The sequence below is a fragment of the Aedes aegypti genome, chromosome 2, assembly GCF_002204515.2.
Source record: "Aedes aegypti strain LVP_AGWG chromosome 2, AaegL5.0 Primary Assembly, whole genome shotgun sequence".
Lineage (NCBI taxonomy): Eukaryota > Metazoa > Arthropoda > Insecta > Diptera > Culicidae > Aedes > Aedes aegypti.
Genome location: NC_035108.1, coordinates 118,106,648 through 118,124,339, shown reverse-complemented (window position 1 = coordinate 118,124,339; position 17,692 = coordinate 118,106,648). Strand labels below are relative to the sequence as shown.

General features: G+C 36.7%; 2 protein-coding genes across 2 annotated transcripts; both read left to right on the top strand.

Annotated features, from left to right (window-relative positions):
* Positions 1–8,454: 8,454 nt before the first annotated feature.
* Positions 8,455–9,369, top strand: LOC5570336 (probable small nuclear ribonucleoprotein Sm D1). Its single transcript, XM_001653115.2, has 3 exons — positions 8,455–8,626; positions 8,766–9,073; positions 9,135–9,369. Exons 1-3 carry the CDS (start codon positions 8,613–8,615, stop codon positions 9,191–9,193), a joined length of 381 nt encoding a protein of 126 aa, XP_001653165.1. The 5' UTR covers positions 8,455–8,612; the 3' UTR covers positions 9,194–9,369.
* Positions 9,370–12,808: 3,439 nt separating this feature from the next.
* On the top strand, positions 12,809–16,550 carry LOC5570338 (cleavage and polyadenylation specificity factor subunit 5). Its single transcript, XM_001653117.2, has 6 exons — positions 12,809–13,189; positions 13,256–13,394; positions 13,556–13,681; positions 14,518–14,683; positions 15,967–16,081; positions 16,142–16,550. The coding sequence occupies exons 1-6, from the start codon at positions 13,065–13,067 to the stop codon at positions 16,161–16,163; spliced, it is 693 nt and encodes a 230-aa protein (XP_001653167.1). The 5' UTR covers positions 12,809–13,064; the 3' UTR covers positions 16,164–16,550.
* Positions 16,551–17,692: the final 1,142 nt, after the last annotated feature.

The following is a 17,692-nucleotide window of genomic DNA, read 5'->3' as shown; positions in this document are numbered from 1 at the left end:
ACGATATAGATTTACAAATTATCTTCGTTTCATAATAACTCTAAATAAATGTTCTTGATTTTAGGGGTGCAGACTGGTAATAAAAAAAATGCTTTTCTGTACATCTTAATCATATGAGCTAAACAACCTGGGCGCAGCAATACAAATTTGTAGTAGTTACATTTTTTTAATAGGCTAATATTTTCAAAGCTGAACGATCACTTCAACATCTGGTGGCTAGTAGGAGAACCGTCATAAAAGAGGTTGGGTTGAGAACGCACCGTGTGCAGCATAGGAAGGAGCACACATATTACACTTTTTCTCGGAATAGTTATGTTGTAGACGATCAGAGAGCATTGAAAAACATGATAAACTTTTTTTCCTTCGAAAATGCACAGATCCGGTTAGTGCTCATGTACGTTTAGTAGGATGAAATTGGAAAATTGGTGTTTGGCTACATAGGTTATAAACTTCCGGATTCTTTGTGTGTGGTTAAATTTGTTGTGAAATCACGCGTATCCCAAGAATAAAGAATCAAAATGATTATGCCAATGGAAAATAGTTTAATAATTAATTGATTATGAGCTATTTTTTGGGTCGAAAAATTGAATTTTGGACGTAAACAAACATTTTCAATGACATTTCTCTCCTTCTTCCCTAGCGACCTCTATGATGGTGGCGCATTAAATTTGCCTATCGATAGGGGAAAATTCATTTTTTCACTTATTTGTGAAATTCCAACCGCTGTGTGAAGCTTTTTGAGCGTGTAATGTTTCCGTGAGTTTTTTTGTTTTGTTTTCAGTGCCAAAGTGAAAGATTCAGAAGTCTAGTGGAAGTTAAACAAGTTAAGTTCGCTCTTGACCGATGCACCAAGCAATCCAGTTAACGGAAATAATCCAGCAGCACCTCTAAGCACACCCGGATGATTCTTGAAGCTAGAAGCGAATGATTCCTGAAATTCCTCCTGTGTCGAACGTGACGGCTCGCCTTCAAACTTTCCTGCTGTTGAATGTTGATCCGGAAGCGCCACTAGGATTTTCCCGTAATGTCCCGTATGTTTCAATACCAACCACATGCTCGGCGGGTGGCGTCTAGTAGTAGATGTTTTCGAGCGGCGAAGTGTGGCCAGAGCCGTAGCGTTGCCTTATGGCGCCCTTGGCTAACTTTCATTTGTGCGCCCCATTGACAAAGTCAAAGCTTATTTTTGCAATTCTATAGCGCCCTAATCCTCAAAAAGTGTTATGATAAGCTTGAGAACCATCTAAAAAATCGAATACATTTAACCGTTCGTTGACTACCAAGAACTCTTGTTTAGGAAAACTGTCTAATAATTAGTGAATATTATCAAAAAGATTTGTTTGTAAAGAAATTTATGAAAAAATACAAGAGAAAAAAACAATTATTAGAAGATTAGTAAGTATTCCAAACACCCCAAAGAAAACGCTTTATGTCATTGTTGCTTTATTTTTGGAAATTTTTGCTAGTAGGTATTTAGTTCAATATAAAAAATGACCAGTGTCTTTTAATACAATTCTCAGCAGAAAAAAGGTTCATAGAAAACAGAGGTCTTGATAATTATTCGAATTTTTTCTAATAATTGTTATTTGTAATATAAAGTTTTGTTAAAATTCATCCAACAAATGAATTTATTAAAGTACATAAACATATTTTTATAAAAAACATAGACAAAGAGTTTAGTTTTAGTTTAGTTTAGTTTTAGAGTTAGAGCTTTTAGAAAGGACGAAATAGGATTTTGTGCACAATTAATCATTCTCTTTTCAAAAATACTGTAAGGTCAATTTTTTTTTTATATTAGAAGTTTTTTTTAAGTTTAAGAATATTATCTTTACAAAAAAAAATTGGAAGCATGATTAGGATTATGTGAAAATTGTAACAAGGATTTGAGCAGAACCTTGATTGAGATATTTGAAAATTATATGTTGGACTACATGAGTATATATAGGCCAACCATAATTCTCATGATCCCATGCTCAGAATTATTTCTAGTTTTCTGTCACAATGACATCCAGAATCTTACGAAATGTCCCAGATCACATGAACATCCTGTCTGTAATTCTGTGTATTTCTGTAAAAGATCTTGAAATAATCCTTTCCAAGATTTTATTAGAATTTATTCTTGGTATGGGTTATGTTAGAAGATTACACAAGAGTTGATAACAACTATACAAAATTGAATGTGGGATTTCTGCCCAAGATTCATTTTGAATCGTATCCAAGATAATACTGGATTATTACTTAGGATTCTATAAAAATATTTATCGGGATTCTATCCAGTTTTTTACGCCATAAACTTTGAATCACCCCTTTTTGACGATTCCTGCGTTCACTTTAATATTTTTATGGTTCAATCTATGCAAATTTTGCGTTTCATGTTTATGCAAACGAACGTCAACAAAATTCCTTTTTAAGATCTAGATTCAGAGAACAAAAATCTGAAAGTTTTATCCCGGATTATCTGCGTTTAATACAGTTTAATACTATTTCTTGCCTCTCGATAGGTTATTTTGAGAATTGAACATTGTGAATGAATGTTACGAACTTCACAACGAATTTAGTTCCAAACAAATTGCTACAGTGATCAAATACTAATGATTTTTTAGATTTTCCTGCAAAACATACTTTGGACGACCTTTGAATGAATGTATGGAGTTCGGAGCTATTCTCGTTTAAAGAACATCTCAAATTATATTTGTTTGTAGAACGGCTATTGCAGCATTAATGAAGTTTGCGTAGAGTCTAGCTGCTTAAAGAACTCGTTTTAGATTCATAATAAAAAAAAATCATTGTCTTGTTAATAGCATAATGGAGAATCACTAAATCGAAAATCCTAAGTAAAAAGTAGAGCGATTGACACAAAAAAATGCATTAAAGCTGTGAGATTATTATGTTAATTCTTCATGACGATATCTTTCTAATGTACTTGAAAGTTTAAAAAAATCTTCCGCAGCCAGCCTAAACTTTTTTTCTTATCACTGGGCAGATGATTATCATTGATATGATTACATAAGAAAATGTTCAATGTTAACTCCAATAATTTCTCTCGGGAATCTTGAATTTACTATTCCAGTTGTCTCCAGAGACACTTCCAGCATGAATTGATGAAAGTGGGTCAGGAATAATTCTAATGTTATACAATAATATATACGAATAGCTGTGAAACTTTAAAGGGGTGCTCTCTCAAGATTTGTCTCTTTCAAAATTTCGTCAAGTTGTCACTTATTTTGGCGCCCCTTGGAGGCTGGCGCCCTTGGCGGGTGCCAACCTGGCCAACCGCACGCTACGGCACTGAGTGTGGCATCCGTTGGGATGCCGGCGAAAGAAAAGAGGATTACTCGCAAGCCTCCAAAGTTCCAGATTAACCACTAATCGACCGATGGATAGTGAATGATGTATAAGTGTACAGCAGTAGAAAATATAATGGTACAGTATGAAGTGGACTCGTAATAAAGTGTGTAAATAAAGTATTTGTTTTAATTGCTCAAATGAGATGAAAAATAAAGAAAATCGTTCTTCTATGTATGTGAAAATCGTAGCCATAATACAGCTTCCGAAAAATCCAACTAGAAACCAGCTGTGGGGAGAGAATGGGAAAAATCAAATTTAACATTGTGTGTTTTAATTACATCTTTTATAAAGCCCTCAGTACACTCTTTGCCAAGTGTGCAAATTTTTCCACACGCATAAACTAACACTTCATTATCCACTTGACACTTCAGATGTTTTGTCATTGTTGAGACCGATGTTTGAATATTGGTTTATGCGTGCGGAAAAATTTGCACACTTGACAAACAGTGTATTGAGGGCTTAAGAAACAATGAAACAAAGAAAAAGTTTGTTCGCATACTCCCTTGTTTCATTTTTTTTCTTATTTATTCTATTTATTCAATTTGATTCGCATATTCATTTTTTATAATATAATCACAACATGACAATACAGTATAGTGTAAAAATACATTAAAGAACCTTAACTTATAATTACACATACGTTATTTGTTTTTCTAATAAATATATGGTTGAACTGTTCCTCAATTGTTTGTCGAATGATGAATTTAGCAAAAAATGGATAATGAAGCTACCATTTGCAAAATTGTCGATCTAAAATTTTGTTCGAGAAAATCGATGATTCTGAATGGTTACATAACTTAACCGCCTATTCCCCACATTATTATTTTCCTATTTACTGTTTGCCGAATTGTGAAAACCGTTTTACGTAGGGGTGGTATATTGTTATTCAGCAAACTATACGAAATAGTTCAGATACTGTTGAAAATGATTTAGGAAGCTATGGGAAACAGTACTGAAACGGTTCATATTTATTCGGGTAGTTTCTTTAGTAATCTAAACCAGTTTTGAACACGCTTATTACTTTACTTTTTTGCTGGTAGTAAAAAGATGGTGTATCAGCAAATTTGACCATAAGGAATAGATCACTAAAGTGACTCAGCGTCAGGAACTGATGGAATATTATTGATGTTTTTAAAAGCTCTACCTTAAATTGAATAGTAAAGAAACCAACATACAATTTGTTCATTAAAATAAGGATTTTTTTCATGCGAAAAATAATGCTTAAACTTAACGAACAGTTTTTCTTAGGAATTTTGGCAAAAACTATTTAGTTCTTCAACCGAAAGCATTTTGTAAGTCTGTATTTTCATAACATTGTAGAATAATAGTTGAACGATACACAGAAAACCGTTTACGATTTCATCAATAAATAAAAAAGATATAGCATAAACAAGGTGTCCACTTTATAAAATGAACAGTCCTTACTAACTACAATAAACTGACCACAATATATACCACATATGTGGTGATAGTTACCATATACGTTATCAGGTCCGTCCCACTCGGGCTCAGATTGGGTACCATTTCATGTACTGCATTTGGTCCCTCAGTAGTGCAAAAGGTATTCAAGTTTGACAGATTGCAGTACACTTTTCAGGGCAAAAAGTTATATCAAGCGTGTTGTACCGACAATTTTCAGCTGACTAGTTGGCCGTTATTGGCCGTTTTGAAAACCAAGTTTATAACGGAAAGTTTTGTGATTATGTTGACAATGTTCACGCTAAGAAAATAAGATACTAGATAGCTTAAATATCATTCTAAAACCATATTCGGTCTATTCACTCATTGCGCTGCATTTTAATGTATTAAGCTTTGGCTAGTATAAACGTATTTTATATCGGAGAATGATTTTTTTATGAATAAAAAAAGCCATTTTCTTTAGTAACAGTAAACAAAGGCAAGAAAAAAGGAAAAATGGGAAAAGCGCATGTATTTCTTTGTATTTGAATCATATCTTGGTGTATCTTCCAATCTTTTTAACTTTGGTCACAATCAATTTCCCACACTTGTCGCAGCTGTTGCCGACTTGCTCGCGAATGCCGGAATGGAGCTCTCCCATAAAATAGTCTGGAAAATGTTTAACAGAATGATCACAAAATGTCGATACGGATACGGTAATAAAACTTACCATCATATTCGTAATTATCGGTTTCTCATTTTACTCTCAAATGCTGAGCTTTTATTGGCTTTCTGTGGCAACTTTCCTGGGCCAAATGTCTCTGATGATAGCTGAACACGACACAATGGCGGAACTGGACGCAGACTGGTAGTGCTGGTAATAAACGGCTAGGCATCTATTTCAAGCATTTTGCCCACGTATCCGTTTTCCTTTCCGAGATTCATTCGGGAAACAGCGTGGAAAAGCACTCGTATTGAAAAATAACTAAAACGCGTATTATTTGTAAAAATGTTGGAAAACGCGATGTTGTGTTGATACCGTGCCGAACAAATGAAATTATATATTAAACAAGTCCCAAGATTAGCAAAATTCACTTCATAAGCACAACAAAAAATAAATCGTGGATAAGCATGGTAAAGTATTAAATTTAATCATTCAGTGAATAATTTCCAATCTTCTCAATGATTAAAAGAGCTTTATATTGAAAAAATAATACATCGTACACTAACTAGTATTTTCGTTTTTCTCCGTGTTTGTATAGTTTGTGGGTGTTGGGAGATGATATCGAATGGTATCAAAACCCGATTTGTTTACAGTTTGATCATTGGCCCTTTAGATTTGTTACGCGAGGTTTGAGGCCACACTGAAATGAATTTTATTGTAGAAACTACTGAATCCATGGTAAAATTAAGAACTGCACCAACGATTTTCAACCGACTACATTAATCTGTTAACTCTACCATAACATAGTCAACAAGAAAATATATTCTGTTTATTTAACCAGAGTTGTAGTATTTATGACTAGATATATTCTAGATTTGACAAGTTTGGCATTGTACTTTTCACCATACTGCGTTGTACGGTGGGTGTCACGGATTGAAATACAATGCTTTGTAGTCGAGGCTACTATAGACATAGTCACATTTACTACACTGCTCAGTGATTTTTACCAGATTATAGTAAACTTAACAGAATTTTGTAGTCGGTTGAAAATCGTTGGTGCTGTTCTTAATTCTACTATGGATTCGGTAGATTATACAACAAAATTTGTTTGCGTGCAGCTCATGTACAGGGCTGGTAGCATGTCACTTTTTAATGACTTGGTCACTTTTTTCGACCTGGTCTCTAAAAAGTCACTATTTGCAAAAAAAAAGGCCACTAAAGTCACTGTGGTTGTCACTTTTACCCCGCGGGTGGGTGGTTTTACCCCGTCGCTAAAAATAATCGTGAAAAGAATTTACTTTTTCTAGCTTCAAGAAATAAATATTTTTTTACAAAAACAACACCTGTGATATTGTGTGATCATGCCTAAGGCTTCAAAAAAAGACATGCTGCATTGAAAAATAAACCAGTAAACATAATTACTGTACTCCAGCAACAGTTGAACTTGTCAACCGAGAAACTTAAAAAATAGAACAAAAATTCTCCTACTTTCATTTGCAAATCAGCATGGAGGCCCGAGAAAAAAAAAACAATTAGTCGCCCTTTTTTGTATATCTGATTACGTACAATATTTAATGAAATACTAATTATTAATAAATAACTCAAGCGTTTATTTCTAGAATTACAATTGTTATTAATACCAGAACGGCCAACGTGGCATATTGACAATTCGAGTGATAATTAGAAGTTCGGCAGTCAAAACTTCGGCGATGTTCAGCGTTGGCATTCTAATTTGGTGCTTTGCCGACGCATAAGGATTGCCTTTGTCTGCGTAGCGCTTCGGTAGAATGCTTTCGGTGAACTTTTGTCGGTGATATTTCATTTCTCTTATGAATTTCGGTCTAAAATTAATCTGATTGCACAATATTTGTTTCCTCCCAAAGCGCCGAAAATGTAGGATTATAGCAACGAAATAGCATTGTTGTTCTTTTTTTTTGAGGAACTTTACTTATATTTTGCATTAATCAGAACTTGGCGGCCCCAAATAGATCATTGAAGGTAGTTTTTGTCAGTGCTCACCGCATCAAAACAAAGACGCCACTGTATATGGGATTTAACATTGTGACGCATTGCTGTTCTGTCAAACACACAAGGCTACGGTTTAAAATGCGTGTTTTTAAACCCATTTAAAAAATAGTTGGCCATCATTTCATAGCATGAAGCTGGTGTTTTACGGTGTAAACGTATTTTGTTTAAATTGTTCTGGTTTAACTTTTAGTATTTTTGTGTATACAGCATTCAGAGAAGCGGTAAGTTTTGCAGCATTGGCGACTTGGATTTGTATTGATTGCAAAGCAATCTTATATTCCTGATTTATCTATTGGTTCTGCAGGCTGCAGCCGATATCTGGTTCCAGCAAATTTTGGCATAGAGAAGCAACAGTATAAGGAGAAACAAAATAAATTAGGTATTAAATTGATTAAATATGTCAAATTAAAAAATACTATAGTACAAACCATTGTTTTTAACCGTTTCATTTCAAAGATTCCGATTTCAATTGAGGTTATAATTATTTACTCTCATCATCTACAAAATGGATAGAATTTTACCCTCTTTCGGAAGCGAGCGCGATTTACAAAGCGGGTAAAAAAATACCCATTCTTTGACATAAACTGCCTTTAAGCTAAGTATGCTGATTCGCTCAAGAAAAGTAAAGAAATTCCTTGACTGAAAGGGTCAAGAAATTTCCTACAGAGAGCCATTTCTTCTCAACTGCGTACTGCGATCAGAAAAATGTGATTTTCTTGACCATTTCTTGGAAGAAATTTTCCACGCATCGAGATAGGCGATTCCTTTTCTTGTCAGTAGCAAACCATCCTTAATGAGTAAATCGGGGAGAGGCACTTCTAGCGGAAATGGGTATTTTTTCACCCATTGAAGGGTACTCGCAAACAACCGTGAACATGATTGAAAGAAATAAACAATACATTAGTTTTTGCTGTGTAGATTTTTCTCAGACGCACGATATTTTCATAACAAAATTTGAAACAGAAGATCAGAGTCTTGTCCCTCCGAAATCAGATGTCAGAATTCTGTCAGTTACGTCAAAGTTCGTTTTCGTGCTTCTGCTGCGGCTCTGCCATCGGTGTTTATGAAAGCCAAAGCGATACCAAGCAAAATATTCCGCAAAATTATCGGCGAAACGTTTGAAGTAGTGCGTAATTATTGCAAATAGCCTTAGGAAAGTTGTGTTAACGGATCCAAGATGAAATTAGTGCGGTGAGTTTTATTCTGGAGAAGTAATAATAATAATTTTCTTGAGATTTCTCGGGCGCTCTCCCAATCAAGCATCTAACCTCAAAGCTAGTGGACGATAATGATCGCAAAATTGACCGGACCGATTTTTCAATTGTTTTAGATTTTTGATGAAACTCAGCCACGAAACGGTTACAATTGAGCTGAAAAATGGAACCCAAGTGCACGGAACTATTACGGGGGTGGACGTTGCCATGAATACTCACCTGAAGGCAGTCAAAATGACGATCAAAAACCGAGACCCGGTGCAGTTGGATTCGCTCAGTATTCGCGGCAATAACATTCGCTATTACATCCTGCCGGACAGTTTGCCACTCGAAACGCTTCTCATTGACGATGCCCCCAAGACGAGAGCCAAGAAACGGGAAGCCAATCGCGGTGGACAGCGAGGACGGGGCAGAGGAACGCGAGGTGGTTTCTTTATCGAAATATATTGTCCCGGATGGTACCTAATGAACTTTTCTACTTTTAGGTGGCCGCGGTGGTCCCCGAGGAGGACGTGGTGGACCAAGGGGTCGTGGCAGGCGCTAAACAGTACTTTTAGGCTTGTAAGGAATGCTTAAGCTTTCATTAAACAACTGCTTTTGTGTAGTTGTATCCAACTTTCTCCCCGTATTAGAATAAGAAGCCGTAAACCAGAAGAACATTTTCGTTTTACATCTCTTGAATTCAATCATCGTATAATAAAGTGAATTTAAACAAACAAACGAAAAGAATAACACTTTAGTTCTTGTATTCAGGGCTGGTAGCGCCGTTCATTCTTAAACACAGGAACTAGAGACCACTCAGCACTTGATCTCTTCTCTAATACAAAGTTCTAAAAAGTCTTAATTTTAGCGGAAGGTCTCTAGTATTTTCAGCACGTCAGCACAGAAAGTTTTGCAAGACACTTCAGGGTTTGTCTGATTCTTTCAAGAAAATCCATAAAGAATCATTCTACAGTTTCTTAAGATTTCTTTGAGGAGTTTTCCAGGAAGATCTACAAAAATTCCTACGATAATTTCTCAAGTTATGGCACTTTTGATTCATTTCTGCAATGAGGTTTTTTGGAAGCTACAGAGTTCAAATTTGACTACAATATGCATCGTGCCGTGCTGAAGCACTTATTGCAAAATTTCGGCTAATAAAAACCCCCCATTCCTAAGTGAATCATTGAAGTGCCCAAGTAGCTCTGCACCCTAAATATATGAATTAGTACAGAATTTTTTGGATCTATGAAGGCTCTTGGAAACTCATGGAGGAAAGCTTGCAGATATTTGAGGATGAATGACCGGAAAAAAATGGATGCACTTCTAGAGACATTTCAGAAGGTATTCAGATAGAATCTGTAGAGAAAATCCTGAAGAAACATGTAGAGAAATTCTTGGGAGTTCCCCTTAACGAATTGCTTAAAGAATCCATGTTTGAGTTTCACAATTAAAAGTCTAGTAATATATTCGTTCAATGCTACGATCCCACAATTAATACATAAATTCCGTAAACTAGAAAACAGACAAAAAACAGGCAAGCCGCAACGGCAAAAGATTTGGAGTTTTCTCGATGCAGTTTGTGCAGCATTTCCTCGTTTGTTTCCAACATTTTCTTGATCTCCGTTATTTCGGTTTCGATCTCTTTGCGGCGTTCCTCCGGCATCTGGGGATCTGTCAGGCGCCGTTCCATCTTTCGTATCCGCTCGCGAAGGTCGGCTATTATCTCGTTGGAGTTCTCAATCTGTTGGATGTAGAACGTTGTTTAGAATTCAAGACTTTGGTAATCATCTCTGTAGATGTGGCAGTTTAAACTTTCACCTGTTTTTGAATCGCACACGGCTTGGACATTTTGAATGGCAGTTATTGTTACGACGAATCAATAATCAAATTGTTTTATTTCTGGTACCGGAATATGTACACCATTAGACGATCTTAGTCGATAAGATATTCAAGCGCTTTTCTCTTCAGTTCTACGGTACGAGAAATTCGCGTACTAAGTACATGTCTTGTCCACCCACTCAAAACACCCCCAACGCGAGATCGCGATATGCTTGATGCTTGTGTTGTGATCGATAAAGCAGACTGAACCCCTGAAGCTGAAATCAAGCACGGTAACATTCGTTCACTACTATAAGCGTTGTAAATGATTTTGTTTTACAAAATAATCCTATCGTGCAATTTAAAAGAAGGTTCAAATTTGTGCTATTTTTTTTAATTTGAAGTGTAAGTCAGTTTGAGCGCGTCAAAACCCTTCCGATTGAGAATGTGTTGGCGGCGCTTAAGGTGCAACAGTTTGCTTTTCATAAATGATGATCAATTTTGAAGTTTTGGGATATGAATCCCATTCCACCGGATAGAGATGAACTGAAATGTATCAACATTAGTGTGGGACAAAATTCAGATTCTCGCTCCAGTCCACTTTTTGGATTGCATTTAGGTCCTATAACAACTGTGCAAAATTTCAGCTCGATCGGAGAAACTATATTTTAGCGCCAGCCGTTCAAAGTTTGTATGGGATTTACTATGGGAAAACTTACTTTTGCAAACAAAAATTTCCAGAGGTCGCCTATTGACCTCTATAAAAAAAACCTGAACACAGACCTCGATAGGTATTTTTACGATGAAGAATATTGCCCAAGACCGCGAAACAATCCGACACTTGTGAAAAAAGTTATTAAGCATAGACTATTCGTAAATTTTTCCCGATTTTGTTATTATTGTTATTCCTTGGCTTTAACTCAAATTTTGGGTGTATTTTGTTTTCCGTGTCCCTTCCGAAATGTCAGATAAGAACAACCCCAGTGTTAAAACTAAAACCCCTGTGGTGTTTTGTCGACTAAGCGACGTCAAACATGATCAAAAGTGTCAAGGTTCATTTATGGACCCAATTTTGAAATTAAAGTTTAAACGTGATATAGCCGTTATTTGAGCGGGAAAAATTGCTAAAGTAGTTGTAGTAACATGAGAGAATTGTAGATTAGTCAGCGAATATCTGAAATAATCAATGCAATTTAAGCATACATCCCGGAAAAGTTTATGAAAAGAACAATCAGCTAAGAATGGTTTCTAAAACTTGTCCGGATTATCTTCAAAAATTCCTCAAAGAGCCAAAATATTCGTAAGAAATCTCTGAGGAATATTCGCCTGAAACTTTCCAGGAAGATCCAGAGATCCAGAGATCCTTTCCATAATTTCAAATTTAACAAAGTTGATGTTTTTAAAACTGTGAAACATTATTGTTTTGCAGTTCTAGTTTGAGGAACTAGACCAGCTTATACTTTCTTTATCATTGATTCATGAAAATAGTGACCATTTTTCTGGAAAAGACTTTTCGTTGCAAATAGTGACCAAGTCACTAAAAAGTGATTTGCTACCAGCACTGCAACTGTTATTTTGGACAACACATTTCTATGTGACTATCCGGATTGAATGAACCTACCAAACCATACACGGGAGCTTTATAGTTCCTTGGAATCGATCTGTGATGTACGAAAAGCAGCCTTTTTCTACTGCAGTGACAGCAATCGGTAGAACACTGTATACCAGAGCGTTCCATTGGCATACATACACTGTTTAGCCAGCCCACCGGGGGAAAAACTTACCCATTAACTGAGCAGCAATTTATCATCCTACTTGATGTGCCGTCCGGAAGCCGCTGGACGATCATACCGATGTCCATATAGGTAATTCACCGAAGCAGGACCGAAAATTAAAACGACATCCAAACAGCTAACACGAACTAGCGAAATAATTCTCGATCTGTTAAAAATAAGTCTCCTCTGGAGCAGACTTATTTTTGACAGATCGAAATCAGAGGGGAAATAATTGGCTTGTTCAGGGGTATCCTGTTTTTTAATATTCTGATTCTACGATAAAAACTGAGCCAGAATCCAAAGTTTCATAATATTCCGTGCCCTGGAAAATTAAGATAATAAAGCGCAATAAAATCGTGTTACACTTAGAAAACTGTGCTCTTTCGATCAAGCTACAAAAATCTGCGAATTTTTCATCACTAAACAACCCAATTTCCGAACTGTCAAATTTAAGTTCGGACTCGTTTTAATAGCCCAATTGATACAGACCCTGAGTGCACACATATGGAGACAACATCAGTCGCAGGGAACAAGCGTTTTGGTTTTTACCGTTTTTACCTCAGCTCTACTTTATCGACCCGAAACTGTCAAGCGGGGAAAAAAGTGCAAAAAACTAATTTGAGGCCGCTTTTCGTCGGAGCAGGAAGTTTTTTCTTATTTTGTGCTGAAAGTTTACTAAATTTAAAACCATATTGTGTTACAATCAGGACCCGATAAGTGCTTCTTCGAGTGGTCCGTGCAGTTACGGACATTGGAGCGCCGAAAGCCCGACAAAATCATCCGCCGAATAGTGATAGTGATTGCAACTCCCTGAGTGAAAAGTGCGGAAGGAAATCAAAGATGGCTACCCAGTCCGTAAACAAAACCGGCTCCGGATGGCCGCGGCGAACCAGCCAAGGAACCTTGAATGACATCAGCAAACCGCAAGGGAACCAATCCATGACACTGAATCGGACGATCAATTTGTAAGTTGGGGATTAACTGGTGCGGGGTTTTAGCGGAGGTAATTAATATTTTGCTTTTGTTTATAGGTACCCACTCACGAACTACACATTCGGCACGAAAGAACCGTTATTTGAGAAAGATCCATCGGTGCCGGCCCGGTTCCAGCGAATGCGGGATGAATTTGACAAAATTGGAATGCGCCGCTCGGTGGAAGGAGTGCTTCTGGTATGTTGTGCCCAGACAGGGCTAGTAGCGAGTCACTTCTTTAGGTCAATGTTTTTTGGACCTGGTCGCTAAAAAATCTATTTGTAGAGGGATTCGTGATAAGGGCCTATCTGACAAATCAATAACGACAATTCTAAAACGACCATTGTAATTTTTTCCAGGTCCACGAACATGGTCTTCCACACGTTCTGTTACTTCAGCTAGGAACCACATTCTTCAAATTGCCCGGCGGCGAGCTGAGCGCCGGTGAGGACGAAGTCGAGGGGCTCAAACGACTATTGACGGAGGTAAGTCGGCTTGTTCGATTGGATTTGTTCCATTGTTTCCATTATTTTCCAGAAGATAGTTGTAAGAGAAGATTGTATCAACTATCGTATAAGAAATGAATTTTGTGAATCTACGGTAGCTTCGTAAATGTAAAAAAAGAAATATTGTAAGATCAGTTTTTTCAAGCTAGATTATACAGAAGATTGTAGAGATGGTCTATGCATTGTGAAACTGTATAATCAAAATTGTAACAATTGTCTAGGAAGAAACATAGTTTCAAATTGAAATTGTCAAATGATTTAGTCAAATCTCAGTACTCAGTACTCGGTGGATTGATTTAGTTTGAATTTCATTGAAACTTCAACAAAATCAGTATTTTGTACCACTTTGACTTAAAATTATAATGTTGTGGAGCATTTTTTGAAACGGCAACGAATTCAGCCATATTCTAATTTAGTAGACACCAGTAATTTGATTTTTGAGACAACGTGAAAAGCAACGAAAGCGAGTACATATACAAAGTATTAGAATAGATCGAGAAAAATGCGTAATTTCAAACCGTGACCACCCGGCAATGATTCTATGGACGATTTGACTAAATCATTTTAACAAAGATGAGAATTGTTACCATTTCTATTCTATTCTACCTATATTGTTCCTTCAACCGAAAATCTGTATGAAACGAAATGTAACTAATCACAAACAATCCTCACCACAAACGAATCGCACCACCACTCTGTGTATTCTTTCCGTCTCTATCTCTCCATGATATACTTACTACATATCGGTATCGAAACGAATCTGCTTTGTACCAAACGAACCTGTTTGTGTTATGTTGTGTATATCATCGAATTAGACTCTAGGCCGGCAGGATGGCGTCAAGCAGGACTGGATCGTCGAGGACACAATCGGCAACTGGTGGCGACCGAACTTCGAGCCCCCGCAGTACCCGTACATTCCGCCCCACATAACGAAGCCGAAGGAGCACAAGCGGCTGTTTCTGGTACAACTCCACGAGAAGGGTAATGTTTTGTATATGCAATGCTTTTATATCTAGATATCTTATCGATAGTTTGTAAGCGGGAGTCTTGTGGAATAGATAGATCCGAGGAATCCTCCGTTAGAGCAGTTTTGGGATCGATTGTTGAGATGAGCTAGAATTTCTGTAAGCGCCATATTTAGAAGTAATTTTGGTGTGAAGTTAGTTAAACATTTAGGAAGATTTTGTTGATACCACGTACAATAGTCCGGGAAGCAGATTTACAATTTTGCTGCAGAATTTAAACCCTAATTTCTACAAATAAGAAAGTTGAATGTTTTTTGTCTATAAAAATGTAAATTACCCTAATTTGAAACAACACGAAATAATTTATGTTCAAAGTTATATTTTAAAGCACAAAATGCATCCTTCCTAGTAAATCTACTTTCCGGACCATAGTTCAACGTCGATTGATCGAAATGTGGCGCTTACTGATAAGCTGATTATAAGAAATCAAAAATCCTATTGTGTAACTACAACAAATTGAAAAAGAACGTTTTCGCAACCAATTGTTTGCCGTGTCAATGTTTTTGTATTATGTTCTAATTTTGTAAATTGGGTTTGCTTTACGTTCGAAAACTATGTTATATACTTAGAAAAGTAAAAAACTATATTATCTTTGTTCATTCATAATACAATTCAAATTAAATGAAGGTATATTGCTAATTGAATGTCAATTTGATTTGCTGATGATAGTTATTATAACCATGGATATTAACTATATACCTCAATGATTGCTAAACGCTAGAAACTTATAAGGGATGCAATTGTATGGAAAATTGAAGATTTTATTTTGTATTCTGTAAAACATTAGAAAAAAATGTATTTGGTTTTCTTGGAAGATTAGCTTCACCAGAGCAATATTCTCCAACTGTAATTTTCAGATCTTTTGGCCACCAAATAGATCTAGTAAAACATAGATAAAAGTCCAGCTTTTTCTGTGGCCTCAAAAAGAACCATATTGTACCTGAGTCTACTATATGTATTATGTATCCATTGAAACAAAATTGTAATAGTCTTGAAATGACTGTGAATGTAATGTAACTCACAGCTACTACAATGTATTCCTAGAAAATTGTCATTAAGATTATAACATTTGTATTTTCGATTGCTTTTAGCGATAAAAGCCTGTAAACGTGTGCTCAAATAATAACGCTGAAATAGAAAGAACGCCCCTGTTGTAAAATCTAGACTATAGTTAAGTGATTGGACTAAGCGCCAACGTCAGCTTGCATACTAATCTCATTTTCCGGTTTTCCCCTGCAGCTCTATTTGCCGTGCCGAAGAACTACAAGCTAGTAGCGGCTCCACTGTTTGAACTGTACGACAACTCACAGGGATATGGTCCGATAATATCTTCCCTACCGCAGGCACTCTGTCGGTAAGTCCCATCTCGTTGCCCAGGTTAACATCAACTTCTAATCATATCCTTTTCAATCAGGTTCAACTTCATCTACATGTAAGCTTCTGACGGCAGAGAGGAGGAAGCACAGGATTGGAACCATAACTTAATGGCGAGCATATTACCAGTGGTTCCCAGGTTCGATTCTCATTCGACGGTCATTGATCTTCCTCTCGAAAAAAACCCCGCTTCCCCCCGTTCTAAATCGGAGGGATAGTGTTGCTCGCCTAAAACTGAGAACCAGCTGCTGGAAATAGAAGGTAAGATCCATCCTGTGTATTTGTGTGCCTGTGTGATGTAGCAGAGGTAGTGCCCGCGGTATCGATTGCGATCCATCAATTTTAAGAAATGAAACAATCTACCACCTGATCGGTGTTGACGCTGCTGGTTGTATTTGAAACGGCGTCCGGCTCACAACGGCTACGGAATAAAGTCAATGGAAATTGTATTTTTTACTTTTTTTCTTGTTGCGAAGTATATAGAGAATTCATAATTAATTATTCCAGAATATCAGAGATAATCCTCTCTCAGTCTCCCATTTCATTCATTCAATTTACTCTCATTAATCGTTACATCCCGGATCTAGAATGTGTAAATTAAGTGTATTTAATGATTCTAAATCTTACAGAATCGTTAAAGTATCCTAAAACTTTAGCTTAGTGGGTCCCGACAAAGTCTGAAGGGGGCTCAACCGTGCTTAAAATGTGTGTGGAAATCAAACAAATGTATCTGAAAACCCGTTCCAATTACATTTTGGACCAAACGTGGCCCTATCACAAGGCCGGCTCCAGAGGCACGTTTCCCGCCATTTGGCAGATTTGTGCCATGAAACGTGGCCCTATAAAAATATCGGAAAATCCAATGGTTAAGCTGTAAGATGCTGTTAAACCAAAATGCTACAAGTGATCACCATTCGGCATAAGGTCAGTTAACATAAAGTCATTAGAGTTAAAGCCTTTTTCCATCATCAATCGAATGACCCAGCAGCATTTTCAATAACCCTTATCCTTCCTTGATACGTTGTTTCTGAAACGATTTAAAAAACATATCATAAGAAGAACCTGGTATTTTTCTATGGTTTTCATGTGTAATACAGTGACATTTTCCTCATGGTTGCGGAGTTTTTTCGGGGTGCAGACTCCGATGTGTCAAGTGTCAATTCTTAAGAATTAGTGAAACGGGCTTATTGAAGCCCACTTAGAGTATTTTTGATCACACTGGCCGCATTCCAGAAGTCTCCCGGCCGCTTCCTTTAAGAGGAAAGTGCCAATAAACGGATCATGAACTGAATTGATGGTCTAATCGCTACTTGTTACTTAGGTACCTAGTCTTATCTATCACTTGCTTCTATCTTCCACTCTCAATTTTTCGCACTTAAAGTGGAACAGCTTGGAATCAAAATTCAATAATGTACCGAAACTTTGAAGGCACAAATCTCGCGAAAGAAGCATCAAATAACAGTAGGGTGCCGGTGCCATTAGTGGACTACCTAAGCTATAAAAAATCATAACAAAATAACGAAAAGCCTTAGCAGAGATCTTTTGGCGTCAACAGAAAGATTTCAACCTCTACTATATGGGAAAAATATAA

What these genes read in the sequence shown, in the direction of transcription:
- LOC5570338 (XM_001653117.2), top strand. Translation starts at nt 13,065, where the DNA reads ATGGCTACCCAGTCCGTAAACAAAACCGGCTCCGGATGGCCGCGGCGA. An exon ending in CTGAATCGGACGATCAATTT is followed by an intron (nt 13,190 to 13,255) that starts GTAAGTTGGGGA and finishes TTTTGTTTATAG; the next exon opens with GTACCCACTCACGAACTACA. An exon ending in TCAAACGACTATTGACGGAG is followed by an intron (nt 13,682 to 14,517) that starts GTAAGTCGGCTT and finishes TCATCGAATTAG; the next exon opens with ACTCTAGGCCGGCAGGATGG.
- LOC5570336 (XM_001653115.2), top strand. An exon ending in ACGGGGCAGAGGAACGCGAG is followed by an intron (nt 9,074 to 9,134) that starts GTGGTTTCTTTA and finishes TTCTACTTTTAG; the next exon opens with GTGGCCGCGGTGGTCCCCGA.